The 18,605-nt window shown below is 41.4% G+C and overlaps 1 protein-coding gene across 1 annotated transcript in view; it reads right to left on the minus strand.

The window, feature by feature from the left end:
- rp2 (RP2 activator of ARL3 GTPase) overlaps positions 1-17,765 on the minus strand; it is a 39,082-nt gene extending 21,317 nt beyond the window's left edge. The window contains exon 1 of the mRNA XM_034180613.1: positions 17,451-17,765. Within this exon, the coding sequence (XP_034036504.1) occupies positions 17,451-17,612 (162 nt within the window). The 5' untranslated portion in view covers positions 17,613-17,765. The remainder of the gene's footprint in view (positions 1-17,450) is intronic.
- Between the last annotated feature and the right edge of the window lie 840 nt (positions 17,766-18,605).

An 18,605-nucleotide genomic window follows, 5' to 3' on the forward strand; every position in this document is an offset into this window, starting at 1 on the left:
CAGAAGACCATAACAGGTCGGTTTAACATAAAAACGTAAATATTACTCACAGACATATACTCTTTGGGGATTTAGCGCGGAAAATTAAGATAAAGCGAAATAAAACAATGAATCAACAAAGCACCGGAGTGCTTCGATTGGTTCAAGGTTCAAAGCAAAGCGCGCTGCAGAAAAGTTGATTACAGACCTGCTGCAGCATCTGTAATCAATGTAGAGAAATCATTTTCCTGACAAACACCCCCAAAAACAACGGCCACTCTGAAGGACCGATAAGGGAATTGTTAAACAAAAAGGTTATTGATGTCGGTGGATCGAATCATTTCTTAACGATACCCAAAAGGAACCGGTTCTCGATACAGTTAAGAATAAATGAAAATATATGCTATTTTACTTATACGAGGTCTGTCCAAAAAGTAACGGACCTTTTAATTTTTTTCAAAAACTATATGGATTTGAATCACGTGTGATTGCATCAGCCAAGCTTGAATCCTCGTGCGCATGCGTGAGTTTTTTCACGCCTGTCGGTTGCGTCATTCGCCTGTGAGCAGGCTTTGAGTGAGCAGTGGTCCACCCCCCTCGTCGGATTTTTATTGCAAATAAAATGTCTGAACGATTTGGAGCTTTGCTGCATCAAATTTTTCCAGAAACTGTGAGAAACAGTTAGGTGGAAACCAGTCGGAAAATTCAGATGGCTTTCAGGGACGATTTTATGGGGATTACACAGATTAAGGAGTGCTCCAGCCGGTTTAAATCAAAATCAAATCAATTTTATTTATATAGCGCCAAATCACAACAAACAGTTGCCCCAAGGCGCTTTATATTGTAAGGCAAGGCCATACAATAATTACGGAAAAACCCCAACGGTCAAAACGACCCCCTGTGAGCAAGCACTTGGCGACAGTGGGAAGGAAAAACTCCCTTTTAACAGGAAGAAACCTCCAGCAGAACCAGGCTCAGGGAGGGGCAGTCTTCTGCTGGGACTGGTTGGGGCTGAGGGAGAGAACCAGGAAAAAGACATGCTGTGGAAGAGAGCAGAGATCAATCACTAATGATTAAATGCAGAGTGGTGCATACAGAGCAAAAAGAGAAAGAAACACTCAGTGCATCATGGGAACCCCCCAGCAGTCTAAGTCTATAGCAGCATAACTAAGGGATGGTTCAGGGTCACCTGATCCAGCCCTAACTATAAGCTTTAGCAAAAAGCAAAGTTTTAAGCCTAATCTTAAAAGTAGAGAGGGTGTCTGTCTCCCTGATCTGAATTGGGAGCTGGTTCCACAGGAGAGGAGCCTGAAAGCTGAAGGCTCTGCCTCCCATTCTACTCTTACAAACCCTAGGAACTACAAGTAAGCCTGCAGTCTGAGAGCGAAGCGCTCTATTGGGGTGATATGGTACTATGAGGTCCCTAAGATAAGATGGGACCTGATTATTCAAAACCTTATAAGTAAGAAGAAGAATTTTAAATTCTATTCTAGAATGAACAGGAAGCCAATGAAGAGAGGCCAATATGGGTGAGATATGCTCTCTCCTTCTAGTCCCTGTCAGTACTCTAGCTGCAGCATTTTGAATTAACTGAAGGCTTTTCAGGGAACGTTTAGGACAACCTGATAATAATGAATTACAATAGTCCAGCCTAGAGGAAATAAATGCATGAATTAGTTTTTCAGCATCACTCTGAGACAAGACCTTTCTAATTTTAGAGATATTGCACAAATGCAAAAAAGCAGTCCTACATATTTGTTTAATATGCGCATTGAATGACATATCCTGATCAAAAATGACTCCAAGATTTCTCACAGTATTACTAGAGGTCAGGGTAATGCCATCCAGAGTAAGGATCTGGTTAGACACCATGTTTCTAAGATTTGTGGGGCCAAGTACAATAACTTCAGTTTTATCTGAATTTAAAAGCAGGAAATTAGAGGTCATCCATGTCTTTATGTCTGTAAGACAATCCTGCAGTTTAGCTAATTGGTGTGTGTCCTCTGGCTTCATGGATAGATAAGCTGGGTATCATCTGCGTAACAATGAAAATTTAAGCAATACTGCCTAAGGGAAACATGTATAAAGTGAATAAAATTTGTCCTAGCACAGAACCTTGTGGAACTCCATAATTAACCTTAGTCTGTGAAGAAGATTCCCCATTTACATGAACAAATTGTAATCTATTAGATAAATATGATTCAAACCACCACAGCGCAGTGCCTTTAATACCTATGGCATGCTCTAATCTCTGTAATAAAATTTTATGGTCAACAGTATCAAAAGCAGCACTGAGGTCTAACAGAACAAGCACAGAGATGAGTCCACTGCCTGAGGCCATAAGAAGATCATTTGTAACCTTCACTAATGCTGTATTCTAAAACCTGACTGAAACTCTTCAAATAGACCATTCCTCTGCAGATGATCAGTTAGCTGTTTTATAACTACCCTTTCAAGAATTTTTGAGAGAAAAGGAAGGTTGGAGATTGGCCTATAATTAGCTAAGATAGCTGGGTCAAGTGATGGCTTTTTAAGTAATGGTTTAAAGACCGCCCACAGCGTCTGAGAGCGCGGCGCACTCCGAGCGCCGATCGACAGGCTGACACCCCGCTGAAACAACCAGATCATTTCCAAAGTGAAGGCTTTGTTGATCTGGGACGTCGTCTGACTACCACAGAACTAGGAAGAAGACGTGGACATCAGCACTTTTTCAGCACATTCCACTGTTACAGGAGATTTTGTCATGGAAAGAGAAGCAGAGGAATGCACCACAGAGCCGCGAATGGCGCGGACAAAAGCACCTCCGTGTTGGTCTCACAGGACGGCTTTGAGATGGCTTTCAGACAGCTTTCGGTGGCTTTTCAGTCGTGTGACTATCCGAGAAATTGTGGATGAGCTGGACATGCCAGAAGATGTCCTGTGAGGCTTCATCACGGCGTTGCTTTGCACCATGCGGCTCCGTCCCGACGCGCGAATCCCTCCGCTCCTCTTTCCATGACAAAAACTCCTGTAACAGTGGAATGTGCCGAAAAAGTGCTGATGTCCACGTCTTCTGCCATTTCTGTGGAAGTCAGACGACGTCCCGGATCAACAAAGCCTTCACTTTGGAAATGATCTGGTTGTTTCAGCCTGTCGATCGGCGCTCAGAGTGCGCCACGCTCTCAGACACTGTGGGCGGTCTTTAAACCGGTTGTAACACTCCTTAATCTGTGTAATCCACATAAAATCGTCCCTGAAAGCCATCTGAATTTTCCGAATGGTGTCCACCTTGTAGGTCTCTCACAGTTCAGACATTTTATTCGCAATAAAAATCCGACGAGAGGGGTGGACAAATGGTTTGCACATTTATGTTTGAACTATGCTGATCAATAATGAACAGTTGAATGACTGTATTGTTCAAAATTAATTGCTGCTTCTGCATTCTGTAAAATGTGAGTGATTTCATATTTTGACTGTGAAAGAACTTTGTTTCCACAGGGAAGAACAATGACTGGATTATGTGTTATCGGGGAGGCAACCTTGAAAGTGTCTGTAGAGACATTAACGCCACTGAACTGAACACATGGACCTGTTCTCATACGGAGCTGAAAACAAGAAAACAGCGATTCTTTAATTAAGTAGTTACACTTTGCCGCAAAATGCAGAAACTGGGGGTGTATGTGCTGGTAAACCTCGGCACCCAGAGCAATTATCAAATCAGTTCCCATCACAACGTTGGACGATTAAGGATTAACAACGCCTGCTTTATGGACTTCATGGAGTTACATTATTACATGAGGCCGAGGACGTGTGGGACTGGGCGCCCTGCCCGGACAGATTGACGTGCGGGACTGGGAGCCCTGCCGGGACAGACTTCTGAACTGCAAGCTTAAAAACTCTGTTTTTGAAAAGAAGTGTGTTCTTTTTGCTGCACATGCTGTGGGTATCAGTTTTTGTGGCATTAAAGATGTGTATGCATTCTGAACCCATTTTTGTGCAAAGATGAATGATTTTTGATGACTGATCTGCTCTAAATTAATAAACCTGGTAGGAATAACTTTAATTCAAATTATTGTTGTATATTCTATTTGCACTGCCCACGAACTCACGAGGGGAAACCTGAGATCACCTCCAAAATTTAATGGAGTCTTCCATGTCCCAATATCAATGTGTGGTGCAAATTTGGTGAGAATCCGTGAAGTAGTTTTGATGTAATCTTTCAAAGTGTATATAAAATGAAAGCTTGATCCTTGATCCAGAATCTGGATTCAGATCACCTCCGAAATTTAATGGAGTCTTCCATGAACTATTATGTACCTGTGGTGAAAATTTCTTGAGAATCCGTGAAGTAGTTTTAACTTAAACCTTCAAACCCTCTATAAAGTGAAACTTAATCCAGAATCCAGATCCAGATCACCTTCAAAATTTAATGGATTCTTCCAATGCCTAATATGTATCTGTGTTCAAAATTTTGTCAAAATCCATGCAGTAGTTCTGACGTAATCCTGCTAACAGTATTCCTTCAAAGGCTATATAAAGTGAAACTTGATCCAGAATCTGGATCCGGATCACCTCCAAAATTTAATGGGTTTTAGTAGTAGTTTTGACGTAATCTTGCTAACAGACAGACAGACAAATAAACGCAGGTGATTTTATCATGTCCTTGGTGGATGTCATAAACTGCATTTATATTTTTCATGGCTGTGAATTCTTTCCCAGTCATAGAAAGTCTAGTAAGTAAGTGCCTTCCCCTTCTCCTTTGTTTGCACTCGCGATCACCACAGCACTTCTGAGATGTTAATTATGTAATATTGCTAGTATGCTGTCAAGAATGACTGTCAACAAATAGTAATGTTTGTGTCTAATTAGCTGCATAACACCTGTGGCACATGTGGAAAAAAATAGTCACTGGGTCTATTCTCTAGAGGCAAGCGATACGTGCGACACAACACATCTCGGATACTTCTGAGACACATCCCTGATGCTTGTCTGGAAGGTTTAATCCATCAACATGGATGCCTAAATAAAAATTAAAATAAATAAATCAACATGCAATGCAGCCATAACGCAAACATGACGTTTGCTGTGTTTTTCAGGTCTCAGGGAAGCTACTACTAGTCTATGGTCCAAGTTCACAAATGAGGCCCTTCTACAGACACTACAGTTTACTCAAAGCTGAAAAAAAATTCAAAACTCCATGATCCTGAAGGCATTGTTGAGGAAAAGTTGGCATATAGCATTTCTGAAGAGTTCACTGTCTGCTTAATTTGGATTTATTGTATGCCAGTGAATTTAGGTTTCCAGTTTTTGTAAGATTCACTGAAAGAAGATGGGCGCAACACAATCTTGTGTGTATTATGACTGACAGGGACATTGTGTCTTACCTTTAGCATACCATGTAAAAATGCAGCTGTTGCCTGTATTCTATCAAATCTGACAAAGCATCAACAAATACAAAGACAAAAACTGATATTTTCATTACAGTGATGTGTTTTAGTATCACATAACCATAAATGAGTGATGCCATTCGAACAGCTTGACTCCAAAACTACTGAGTAAATCATGGCAGGAACATCTCAAATCAAATGAATGACATCCAATAAGATCACTCTGCGAGCCTTGTGGAGGATGCTTCTTCATCATCTGGTTGGCTTCATGGAAGGCAAGATTTCAAACCTGAAAGACATGCTTTACAATGCAAAGAATAGCTCTACTGAAGATCTTGTGTTATTGCCTGCTTAAGAAGTGTTTGTAGCAGTTTTGCAAGCCTTCACTGCAGCCAGAGAAACCCCAGACTTCAAGTTTTGGTGGGGATACATGCAGACGGTCCACATTACAGTACCCATGCTGTTCACTCGTCCTCAGAGGGATAGAACTTGGAATGACGTGGACTATGCTCTCCAGAGAACCATCTACCTGAAAGAGATGCACAAGCTTCCAGAAGAGGTCAAGAAGGAGTTTGAAGGCAGCAACTTTGTTGTCAAGTTCTCATCATTGCGCTTCCACCAAGTGAACACAGATGTGAATCAGAAATGGCTTGGTTGTATTGGCAAGAGGGGAGACCACATCATCAGTATCACAGAGGCCACTTCAGCTCTTAGTAGATGGGCTATGTCTTTCAATCTCACAACTTGACACAATACCAGAGTTACTTTTGGTGTTGCAAATCGCAATGATTATATCCACATCAAAACAAACAAAACAAAAGATGGAATGAAGCTGGATTCAAGACATGAAGATGGACTGCTCACATCTTGAAGATTTCACCTCTTCAAAGCTAACATGTCCCAGACACTGCAGAACATGCAAACAAAAAACTAGCTACCCAACTCATTAAAGATGATCTGTTGACAGCTGCACAGAAAGGGCAAGATCAACCGGATGCCTTGTGGCGGAGAGGCGGCTGCCACCACCTGAAGAGGAAAGGGGGACTTATGCAGGGGGGGGTCAAGCTTCTACAAATCAAATATCTGACTTTTGCTTCTCTGTATGCAGTGACACAATCAGATGTAAAATCTATGAATGCAGACAGGAACATTCTATAGCACCTCATCGCTTCATATGAAGCAGGACGCCCAGTCAACCTCAACAACATTATGATGCACGACCTGTTCTTCATTCCCCTATCTTCAGCAGAAGTGAATGAGAAACTTTCTCAGGCTCAAAGGCTATTCTTGCTGGGATCTTGATTTCTGGCATTCCCTGTCCCACCCACCTTGAAGACACAGGTCTTCACAATGAGTCACTGCTAGTCATCATTGGCCAAGATCTAGTTACTGCAATTGGAAATCCAAAGGCAGCAAAAACGTTTGTAGACCTATTACACCTTTGTAGATGTAGGTGCTGTTCAATCATTTACATGAGCATTCAGTCAAGTAGGGCTGTAGCTATCAAATATCTTTGGAATCAAGTATTCTATTGATTCTTTTATCGATTAATCGAATAAAGACTACTTTTGTGTTTTTAAACAATATCAGTAGTGGCAGGGCTCTCCCTAAACAATGGCACAATGCCGCTGTGCCATCGTGCAGATTTTATGTTTAGGGTGTTTCCTCTCTCCCCGTTTTCCCGAGTAATTAGTTATTTTTTCATATTGTTAAGATGCTTTGCCAACCACCACCCAGGCGGTCAGTGAAATCTTCAGTCTGCAGACAGGACATTCTTTTTTCCCCTCTTACTGCATATTTAATTTGCACTTTTGATTACTGTGATTTATTCACTAAACAGTGTTTAGTGTATATTTATACACTCAACAAAAATATAAACGCAACACTTTTGGTTTTGCTCCCATTTTGTATGAGATGAACTCAAAGATCTAAAACTTTTTCCACATACACAATATCATCATTTCCCTCAAATATTGTTCACAAACCAGTCTAAATCTGTGATAGTGAGCACTTCTCCTTTGCTGAGATAATCAATCCGACCTCACAGGTGTGCCATACCAAGATGCTGATTAGACACCATGATTAGTGCAAAGGTGTGCCTTAGACTGTCCACAATAAAAGGCCACTCTGAAAGGTGCAGTTTTGTTTTATTGGGGGGATACCAGTCAGTATCTGGTGTGACCACCATTTGCCTCATGCAGTTCAACACATCTCCTTCGCATAGAGTTGATCAGGTTGACAATTGTGGCCTGTGGAATGTTGGTCCACTCCTCTTCAATGGCTGTGCGAAGTTGCTGGATATTGGCAGGAACTGGTACACGCTGTCGTATACGCCGGTCCAGAGCATCCCAAACATGCTCAATGGGTGACATGTCCGGTGAGTATGCCGGCCATGCAAGAACTGGGACATTTTCAGCTTCCAAGAATTGTGTACAGATCCTTGCAACATGGGGCCGTGCATTATCCTGCTGCAACATGAGGTGATGTTCTTGGATGTGGCACAATGGGCCTCAGGATCTCGTCACGGTATCTCTGTGCATTCAAAATGCCATCAATAAAATGCACCTGTGTTCTTCGTCCATAACAGACGCCTGCCCATACCATAACCCCACCGCCACCATGGGCCACTCGATCCACAACATTGACATCAGAAAATCGCTCACCCACACGACGCCACACACGCTGTCTGCCATCTGCCCTGGACAGTGTGAACCGGGATTCATCCGTGAAGAGAACACCTCTCCAACATGCCAAACACCAGCGAATGTAAGCATTTGCCCATTCAAGTCGGTTACGACAATGAACTTGAGTCAGGTCGAGACCCCGATGAGGACGACGAGCATGCAGATGAGCTTCCCTGAGACAGTTTCTGACAGTTTGTGCAGAAATTCTTTGGTTATGCAAACCAATTGTTTCAGCAGCTGTCCGAGTGGCTGGTCTCAGATGATCTTGGAGGTGAACATGCTGGATGTGGAGGTCCTGGGCTGGTGTGGTTACACGTGGTCTGCGGTTATGAGGCTGGTCGGATGTACTGCCAAATTCTCTGAAACACCTTTGGAGACGGCTTATGGTAGAGAAATGAACATTCATTACACGAGCAACAGCTCTGGTTGACATTCCTGCTGTCAGCATGCCAACTGCACGCTCCCTCAAATCTTGCAACATCTGTGGCATTGTGCTGTGTGATAAAACTGCACCTTTCAGAGTGGCCTTTTATTGTGGACAGTCTAAGGCACACCTGTGCACTAATCATGGTGTCTAATCAGCATCTTGATATGGCACACCTGTGAGGTGGGATGGATTATCTCAGCAAAGGAGAAGTGCTCACTATCACAGATTTAGACTGGTTTGTGAACAATATTTGAGGGAAATGGTGATATTGTGTATGTGGAAAAAGTTTTAGATCTTGAGTTCATCTCATACAAAATGGGAGCAAAACCAAAAGTGTTGCGTTTATATTTCTGTTGAGTGTACATGTCGTATAGAAAGAGTGCAGCTCAGACCTAAGTCAAATTCCTTGTTTTCTGTGGATACTTGGCGAATAACACAGCCTTTGAAAAATGGGTGTGGAGTGCAGCGTTTCCACAAAAGCTGCACTAATAATCAACTATACAGCCTGTTGATAAAAACTCTTATAAAATCTGAATAAAGCCATTTTGTTTTATTTCTAAACATGATTCACTTAAAAGTGCGTATCCTTTTGCTTCATCTGTGGAGGTGGAGAGCAGCCAGTGGACCAAACTGTGTTTAAAAAAAAAAAAAAAAATACAAGCACACTGCTTCTCTTTAAATGCACAATGAGTCCGTTTCAGCTGATCAGTGCAGACCCTTTCTCTTAAAAGGCTTTATTTTACTCAGCGTGCGGCTTTGTAAACTTAGAACGTTGGCTGCTACATTGATTAGCTCTTACATTATTTATGCACATGCTCTATGGCAGACCTGGGCAAACTGCGGCCCGGGGGCCACATGCGGCCCTTTGCATGTCTCTGTCCGGCCCTCATGAGGTCTGTGATTATTATTACATATATTAAAAATGTCAAGCTTGTGTGTTGCAAATCAGAGAGGTTTATTTAGGTATATTAAAATATTTACATATTATTACAATAATAAAAATTACCTATAAAAGCTATTAAATAGGTCATTTTTTGTAAAAAAAAATTGTAATGGGAGACAGCCGAGTTGTCGATGGTGTGGCCCTCGGACATAATCCAGGTTCCCTATGTGGCCCCTTGTAAAAATTAATTGCCCACCCCTGCTCTATGGTCTTCTTCCTCGCTTTTTTGTGGGAGCGTTACTGCACCAAATACAGGCCTGGCATATGTACTACAATGTTAAACAACGCCTCGAGGCAAAGAATTTGCCTCAAACATTTTTTGTAATTGAATTATTCTAGTTACTCGATTAATCGTTCAGCTCTACAGTCAAGAGTGTCACACAGAAATAGCATGAGAAAGGCTCAGTGCCAATTGGGAGACCAATCGAGAGCAGAGATGCACCTCTTCCTTCAAAGTGGGAAGATGTCATTGCTCACGAATAAAACAAGGAAGACCTCGATCACCTTCTTTCACAGCAGCTGATTCTGAAAGTGCCATCTAATAGTTGCTGCAGGTGGTTTCAGCAATGATGAAAGGGTCGGGCCTTCTGATGCAGACCATGGCACTGACAGCTTGGAGGTTAAACATAAAGAAGCTGACACACGGATGATTCTTCACTGCATTAAAAGTATGGCAGCAAGTGTTGTCTTGGCAAGAGACACGGATATCTTTGTGCTGCTGGTCACTTACATCCACTTGATGTCGGGACAGCAAGGTTTGATGACACGGAGATGTGAAGAAATTCGACTTTGCCGCTGCAAAATATGGTAAAATAAATAGAATTTTGTGCATTTTTGTAGTGGCCCGAGCAGGCCATCATTTGATACATTGTACTGGCCCATAGTGGCCAGAAAGTGGGCCAAATCAAATCAAATCAATTTTATTTATATAGCGCCAAATCACAACAATCAGTTGCCCCAAGGTGCTTATCGGCACCGGGCCAGTGGGCAAATGGCTATGTCGAGCCCTGAAATATGCCCATGAGGACACCAGTGACCCAAGCCATCTGCACACCAAATCTGGTGTAGATAGGATCAAAACTGTAGATTTCTTATAAACAAACAATTAACTTAGATTAAATGCTATACAAATAATGAATGTTTGTGAGTTCAATGGTACGAATATTTTATGAGATAAAAGCTGGAACATACCATTCAACGAAGCGAAGCCGAGGTGAATGGTATGTTCCAGCTTTCACCGAGTTAAATACTCATTCCACTGAAAGAATGTAAAAACATTCATTATTTGTTTTATATAACGGCTAAAATAGATCCTTGTCATTTCATATTATATTAATTTACAAACAACAGAAAAGGGTCTTACATTTTGGTACCTCCTCAGTGCACCAAAAAAAAACCTCAGCAGAAATTAATTCAGCATTGGTGCATCACTGCTGCTTTGACATCAACAATCCAACAGGAACTTTAAATAGGAATCAAAAAATAATTCTGACGAAGTCCACCATGCTGTGCATCAAATCGTCGTCCGTCAGCAAAATAAAATCTACCATGTTTGTTTTAAAGTTAAGCACCGCCCGGCTTGTGTGAGCGTGCACATGGTGTGAAGGGGGTTGTGCGCGCGCGTACTACCAAAAAAGACTATTTCCTCAATGCAACAACAACAAAAAAATCACGTCAGACGGCTTACAGTGCAGTGGATTTGTTTTATGTGTGTGTGTGTGTGTGTGTGCGTGCGCGTGTGTAGGTGTGTGCAGAGTATTTGGTACCAAATGTATGGAACGAAATTGCATTCTAAATGCAATGCAACACAAATGGGACAAATACTGCATGTCAAATGACATACAAAGCACAATCAAATGACAAGCATCCACTCAGCCATTATATAAAAAGTCATATAAACTACACTCAACAAAAATATAAACGCAACACTTTTGGTTTTGCTCCCATTTTGTATGAGATGAACTCAAAGATCTAAAACTTTTTCCACATACACAATATCACCATTTCCCTCAAATATTGTTCACAAACCAGTCTAAATCTGTGATAGTCAGCACTTTTCCTTTGCTGAGATAATCCATCCCACCTCACAGGGGTGCCATATCAAGATGCTGATTAGACACCATGATTAGTGCACAGGTGTGCCTTAGACTGCCCACAATAAAAGGCCACTCTGAAAGGTGCAGTTTTGTTTTATTGGGGGGGATACCAGTCAGTATCTGGTGTAACCACCATTTGCCTCATGCAGTGCAACACATCTCCTTCGCATAGAGTTGATCAGGTTGTCAATTGTGGCCTGTGGAATGTTGGTCCACTCCTCTTCAATGGCTGTGCGAAGTTGCTGGATATTGGCAGGAACTGGTACACGCTGTCGTATACGCTGGTCCAGAGCATCCCAAACATGCTCAATGGGTGACATGTCCGGTGAGTATGCCGGCCATGCAAGAACTGGGACATTTTCAGCTTCCAAAAATTGTGTACAGATCCTTGCAACATGGGGCCGTGCATTATCCTGCTGCAACATGAGGTCATGTTCTTGGATGTTGGCACAACAATGGGCCTCAGGATCTCGTCACGGTATCTCTGTGCATTCAAAATGCTATCAATAAAATGCACCTGTGTTCTTCGTCCATAACAGACGCCTGCCCATACCATAACCCCACCGCCACCATGGGCCACTCAATCCACAACATTGACATCAGAAAACTGCTCACCCACACGACGCCACCCACGCTGTCTGCCATCTGCCCTGGACAGTGTGAACCGGGATTCATCCGTGAAGAGAACACCTCTCCAACGTGCCAAACGCCAGCGAATGTGAGCATTTGCCCACTCAAGTCGGTTACGACGACAAACTGGAGTCAGGTCGAGACCCCGATGAGGACGATGAGCATGCAGATGAGCTTCCCTGAGACAGTTTCTGACAGTTTGTGCAGAAATTCTTTGGTTATGCAAACCGATTGTTTCAGCAGCTGTCCGAGTGGCTGGTCTCAGACGATCTTGGAGGTGAACATGCTGGATGTGGAGGTCCTGGGCTGGTGTGGTTACACGTGGTCTGCGGTTGTGAGGCTGGTTGGATGTACTGCCAAATTCTCTGAAACACCTTTGGAGACGGCTTATGGTAGAGAAATGAACATTCAATACACGAGCAACAGCTCTGGTTGACATTCGTGCTGTCAGCATACCAATTGCACGCTCCCTCAAATCTTGCGACATCTGTGGCATTGTGCTGTGTGATAAAACTGCACCTTTCAGAGTGGCCTTTTATTGTGGGCAGTCTAAGGCACACCTGTGCACTAATCATGGTGTCTAATCAGCATCTTGATATGGCACACCTGTGAGGTGGGATGGATTATCTCAGCAAAGGAGAAGTGCTCACTATCACAGATTTAGACTGGTTTGTGAACAATATTTGAGGGAAATGGTGATATTGTGTATGTGGAAAAAGTTTTAGATCTTTGAGTTCATCTTATACAAAATGGGAGCAAAACCAAAAGTGTTGCGTTTATATTTTTGTTGAGTGTACTTGTTTTGAACTCTGCTGCTTCTTCACACAGTACGTGAGTGATTTTCCAGCCTGACTGGAAAATCACTAAGGGCCCTTGGGCAAGGTTTTTAATCCCCTAGTTGCTCCCGGTGTGTAGTGAGCACCTTGTATGGCAGCACCCTCACATCTGGGTGAATGTGAGGCATTATTTGTAAAGCGCTTTGAGCGTCTGATGCAGATGGAAAAGCGCTATAAAAATGCAGCCCATTTACCATTCATATAGGCTTTGAAGGATTACTGCTAGCAGGATTTTGACCAAATTTTCATCACAGATATATTAGGCCACGGAAGACTCCATTAAAGTTTGGAGGTGATCCGAATCCGGATTAAGTTTCACTTTGTATACGCTTTGAAGGATTACGTCAAAACTACTTCATGGATTCTCACCAAATTTGCACCACAGATACATATTAGGCCATGAAAGACAACAATAAGGTTTAGAGGTGATCCGGATCCAGATTGGCAGACCTCAGAAATCTCTAATTGCTCTTGTTATTTTATGGTTTTGCTTGATCTAAAATTGATATGATAGTATTTGTTGTTTCATTTGATTTTATGGATGTTTAAATTTGATCTAGCTATTTATCTTTGAGTTTTGGATGTTTGACTATGGTGAGCAATTTGAAATGTATTTGCTGAAGAACTGTATAACTATATAATTACATTAATACTGTTCTGTCTGCAGTGGTGGGCACAGCTAACTGAAAAGTTAGCTTTGATAACCACTAATCCGCTAACTGAAAAGTTAACTTTTATAACGCTAAACCAATAAACTCCTAAAAAATATCAGCGGAAGTTACAGCTAACTGCTAACTTTTCAGAAACTGATAAACCAGTTTCAACTTTTAGGGCCGCAGAGGCTTCTGAGTAAATTCAGTGCAACACTTGTGTGTTTAAACACCCTGTCGGCTGCTGCAAAGACATCTCACTTACCTTTCACGGTGGCAGTGTAGATCAAACGCAAGGCACTTTCACTGATGGTTTCATTCATAAACAGACTAATTCAGGCAGTTTATCAACACATTAACAGCAACTCTGTCATTTTTACAAAATGAAAATATTGCACTTGTAAAGTAATGCGCGAATTCTGAAGGTTTGAGCATTAAACCGACAAGCGCCAAAAGGCATTATGGGAAATCAGACTTGCTTTCTCACCCCCCCTGCCAGTCAAAATGCATAGAACATTGCCATCTAATGGATGGGAGTGTGAAAAGTGGACAACATGCTGATGCTGCACTTCACAAACAGAACTTTCAGTTTTGCAAATGCTTTTTTTTAACAAATGGAAAAAATGATGCATTTATGAAATACACATCTGTTTGTTAAAACCATCACACAAGTTACAAATCAGAAATTTGTTTGTGGATCATAAAACACGTGCAAATCAAGGACTATTTGTAGATCACCCTCTGTGCATTTGCAGCTATTAATGAGAAATTTAACTCCATCAATGAAAGTGTCTTTTCACTTAAAAAGTAAAGGTTTGCATGTACACGCTGTGTTTTAAAGCAGACACACTGTCGATCATAATGCATTGCAGCAACACATTATGGGAGTTCGGGGTTTGTTTGTTTTTTATTATTTTTATTATAGTACATGTTAGTTTAGGAGTGCTGTTAGTGTCATAGATTTGTTGTTTTTGTAGTTCAAGGAATGTAGTTAATTTGGTGAAGAGTTATGTTGTGACCATGAGTGAAATCGACATTACGATTTACCTCTTCTGCCACTGTCTGAGCTGCTGCATGTTCAAAGTAAATGACATTTGTTTTTTTTCCAGCTGCACTGGCAGCCGGCCCGCCCCCTTCTGCTGGGGTAAGGTTGAATTCCTTATGGTAGCCTGGCTGTTGCTAAACACTCAACAGACAGGAATTAATAATTGAATTATGGTTTACAAACTTTTTTGATCATTCGGTCTTACTCACTATGCCTGCAAAGAAATGTTAGCAGACTGAAAGCTAGCAGAACTAAATTTAGCGGAAGCTAATTAATCCACTGATGGTGTTCAGAATTAGCTGAAAAGATAATATGCTAATGAAAAGTTACCTTCGCTAATTAGCGGATTACCGGAACTGTGCCCACCACTGTCTGTCTGTAAATGTTGGATGTTATTAGTTGCTAGTATTTATTACTTTGTGTTATACGCTATTGTGGGTTCTAGACACCAATTTAGTCGACAATAGGACATTATGTCCATTAAAAGATTACATTTGGCTGAGTCACTCTTTCTAAGTCTGCTGTGAAGTGGACCTTAAAATCCGTGTGTTGTGAAGTTTGGTATATTTGCTGACTTTTCTGCCAAACATATCTGATCCATGATCAAAATGTAATCCGTGTGCGTACTGCAAAATCTGAGCACGATTTGGAAAAAATAAGTGGCCGGTCTTTTAATCATGGAAATACGGTACCCACTTTCCTCAAATCAGTGAGTGTCAGTGCTGGACTTTAATTCTGTACCTCTGTTACTGGAACTGATTTGCCCGGTACATACGAGAGGTTTTTAATGAAAATGCATTGTGATCGGACAGGATGTTTTGCCCGATGTGAGTGAAAATCCATTATAGAAAATCCGGTATATACAGTGTTTATTACATGGAAAACTAGAGCCTGACCGATATATCAGCCAGCCGATATAAGCCCTTTTCAAAGTACTCACTAACGGCGAAAATTTTGCCGATAGAACGCCGATAATTTCACATAAACAGAACAGTTATTGAAATAATGTTTGTGTCGGCAATGTAAAATGTCCTTGCACCGTCTGTCCAGTAGATGGAGCTCTGACTCCATTCAACTGAGCTGCTTACACCCCTGCTTAAATGTGTTCATCACCGGCCCCCGTAGTTCGCTGTCACACTGCACTGATCAGCTGACAAAAGCATACAAGTAAGTTTATAAAGATGTTGTTTGTAATAACTTTGCGATTACATTCACCCCACATTTCTCCCGTTTCAGTTCAACTCAGTTTATGTAGTAATGTGTCAAACGCGCTTCATTGCGTCGGTCACGCTTTTTATTAAGCCCATGTTGTGTAGACCTTATTTCTAGCATGAAAAACTTTCGTTTACTGCTAAGAGGTAGAAACATTCAGATTCACTGGTCATCCGGAAGGGTTCTGGGAATTACTGCCGTTTGCCATTGACCCTCTGGGGCCGACGCCGTTGTATACAAGGGCTGGGACCAGGCTTTACTAAAATGTAAATAACTTTTTAAGTATATGAGATATAAACTTACTCTTTTTTTTTTTTTTTGCTGAAAAGTTAACTCCGCGGACTTTCGATCCTCTGTCGGCCATCTTGGTACTCCTCATAGAAGATGTGTGATGATATGCGCTATGTGAGTGTCCAATCGGAATTGGTTCTCCGTCACATGGTTTTCCAAAATCCAATCGTAGGGCAGATTTACCTCATGCGATATGGCAAAGATCGTTTTCAGGAGTGATATCTTACTAGTTGGCCCATTTGAATAGCCCCCTAACTGCTCCAAATGCATTTTTGCATTTTTTGAACTTGAAAATTCTTCTCTGTTATAAAGTTAATCAATATGAGGACAAAGCTTCAGCTTTTAGCTCATACCTTTTTGTTAAGGGTCCAAAAAAGAACATTTTATTCATTTAAAAAAAAAATATCGGCTGATTTATCGGCTATCTGCATTTTTTTCATACAAATATCATTATCGGCTTCGGCCTCAAAAAAAATCCATATCAGTCGGGCTCTATGGAAAACCATAAAAAAGCATTGGGACTTTTGCTTTTGTCCAGTGGTTTATACAATGAGGGTTTAGCTGAGTTTTACTGTATGGGTTGCCGCCTACTTTACACAGAGCACCTTCTGGTGGCCATTGCTGGCCAGTGAAAACATCGCAAAGCTCAATGGTCACTTTTCAAAGGGGTCAGACTCGTCAATAAAGTCAGTTTAATGTACAATGGTTCATTTCAGGTCAGCTCGGTGTATAAATCTCATCACTTCAGGCAGCGAGAGCCGTCAGCTAGCTGTTAGAAGCAAGAGACAAAACAAAACCAGCTGATTTCAATAGCAGCCCCAGCTTCTCAACTATACATGCCTATAGGCTACATACACATACACACACTTTTTATATATATATATATATATATATATATATATATATATATATATATATATATATATATATATGTCATGATTTCTGCACATTTTCTTTGGGGTATTTAATGCAAGATCTCAAGCACACAAGGTGGCAGACATGCTTTGGACATAAATCTGTACACATGTTGTATCATATATTCAGATGTACCCTCTCTGGTCAGGTGGGAACAATCATGCAGTCAGCAAAATACAATTGTGATGTATTATTTTACAAGTGGCAACCTATAACGGATAAAATAATGTTTACATAGCAAGTGCACAGAAGGCTTCGTGGAATTGTGAGCGTTCAACTAATCGCGCTATCCAGCATGCAAACTAGAGCTAGCTAAGCGAGGGCCTGGGCTTGATTTCCTCTTGATAATTTGCTGTTTGTTTTCAGTTTTGCTGACCTTCTCACGCTTGTCCCAGCTGTACTGCTTCGGCGACTCGTCGCTGCTGTTGCCAGGGGGAACCGCGTTGTTTGTCGGAGATTCGGCAGTGGCTTCTGTCGACGTAAGGTCCGCTTTTTCAGGAGACTTTCTTTTGGATTTTTTCGAATAGAAGCACCCCATTTTCTTCTTCCACCTACCGCCGGTTTAAGACCTGTTTTGTAACAGCACTGCGAGGCTGTAGAAGACCAGAAAAATCTAAGCCAAAGACTTACCTACACCTTGGGTGACATTTTTTTTTAAGCTTCCCTTTTCTGTTTCGTTTCGCAACCAATCGGTACTTCGCCAAATCTTACACCAGCCAATCGCGGAGCTGGACAAAGCGACGGAAGCCCTATGCGGAAGACATAAAAGGGGTGTGTACTTAGATATTAGAGAGGCCATTGACCACCTTTAAACGATATATTCGTTTGCCATCTTGGGAAAGTGTTTGTCACACGCTTTGTGACAACCGCTGGCTGAGTACTTTATTGCATAAAACCTGCCACCTGATGGTGGTTGTACTGGTACTACACGCTAAACTGTTCGCAGCCTCATTATCCAAAGAAAGTGTCACATGTAATTTGTATTTTGAAATAAAATGAATAGCTATCAACAGTTACCTTTCGTATATATCACAGGATTTGTAATTGACCAAAAATAAAATTGCAATGACGTGAGATAGATAAATATAATTACCCATACACAGAATAAATAAAAAAGACAAAAAGTCTAAACCGTTTATTATCATCCGGTTTGCAAACAGGAAATTTAAGAACGATTTGTTAAAGCAAACAACAAAGTTGAGAGGAACTGAGATGTACGTGAACGAACGTTTGACGAAGAAAAATGCAAATATTGCAAGACAAGCCAGAGTTCTAAGAAAACAGAAAAAAAAAATACAAGCAATTTGGACCAGGAACTATAAAGTGTAGATTAAACTGAATGGATCTCCGGAGGAAGCAATGAATGCTTCTTAAGGAGGACAGTGCTCATTATTGGTTCTTTTTCGCTTATTTGTAGTGATTTCTGTTATGACTGTTGCTTTGTTTTGTCTTTTCTCTTTCGTTATGGGACAAATTTTGCGAAAACTTATACTGTGTATGTATTTATATCTAGCAGCTAGACTTTGTTTAG

The sequence above is a fragment of the Thalassophryne amazonica genome, chromosome 10, assembly GCF_902500255.1.
Source record: "Thalassophryne amazonica chromosome 10, fThaAma1.1, whole genome shotgun sequence".
In the NCBI taxonomy this organism is placed as follows: domain Eukaryota; kingdom Metazoa; phylum Chordata; class Actinopteri; order Batrachoidiformes; family Batrachoididae; genus Thalassophryne; species Thalassophryne amazonica.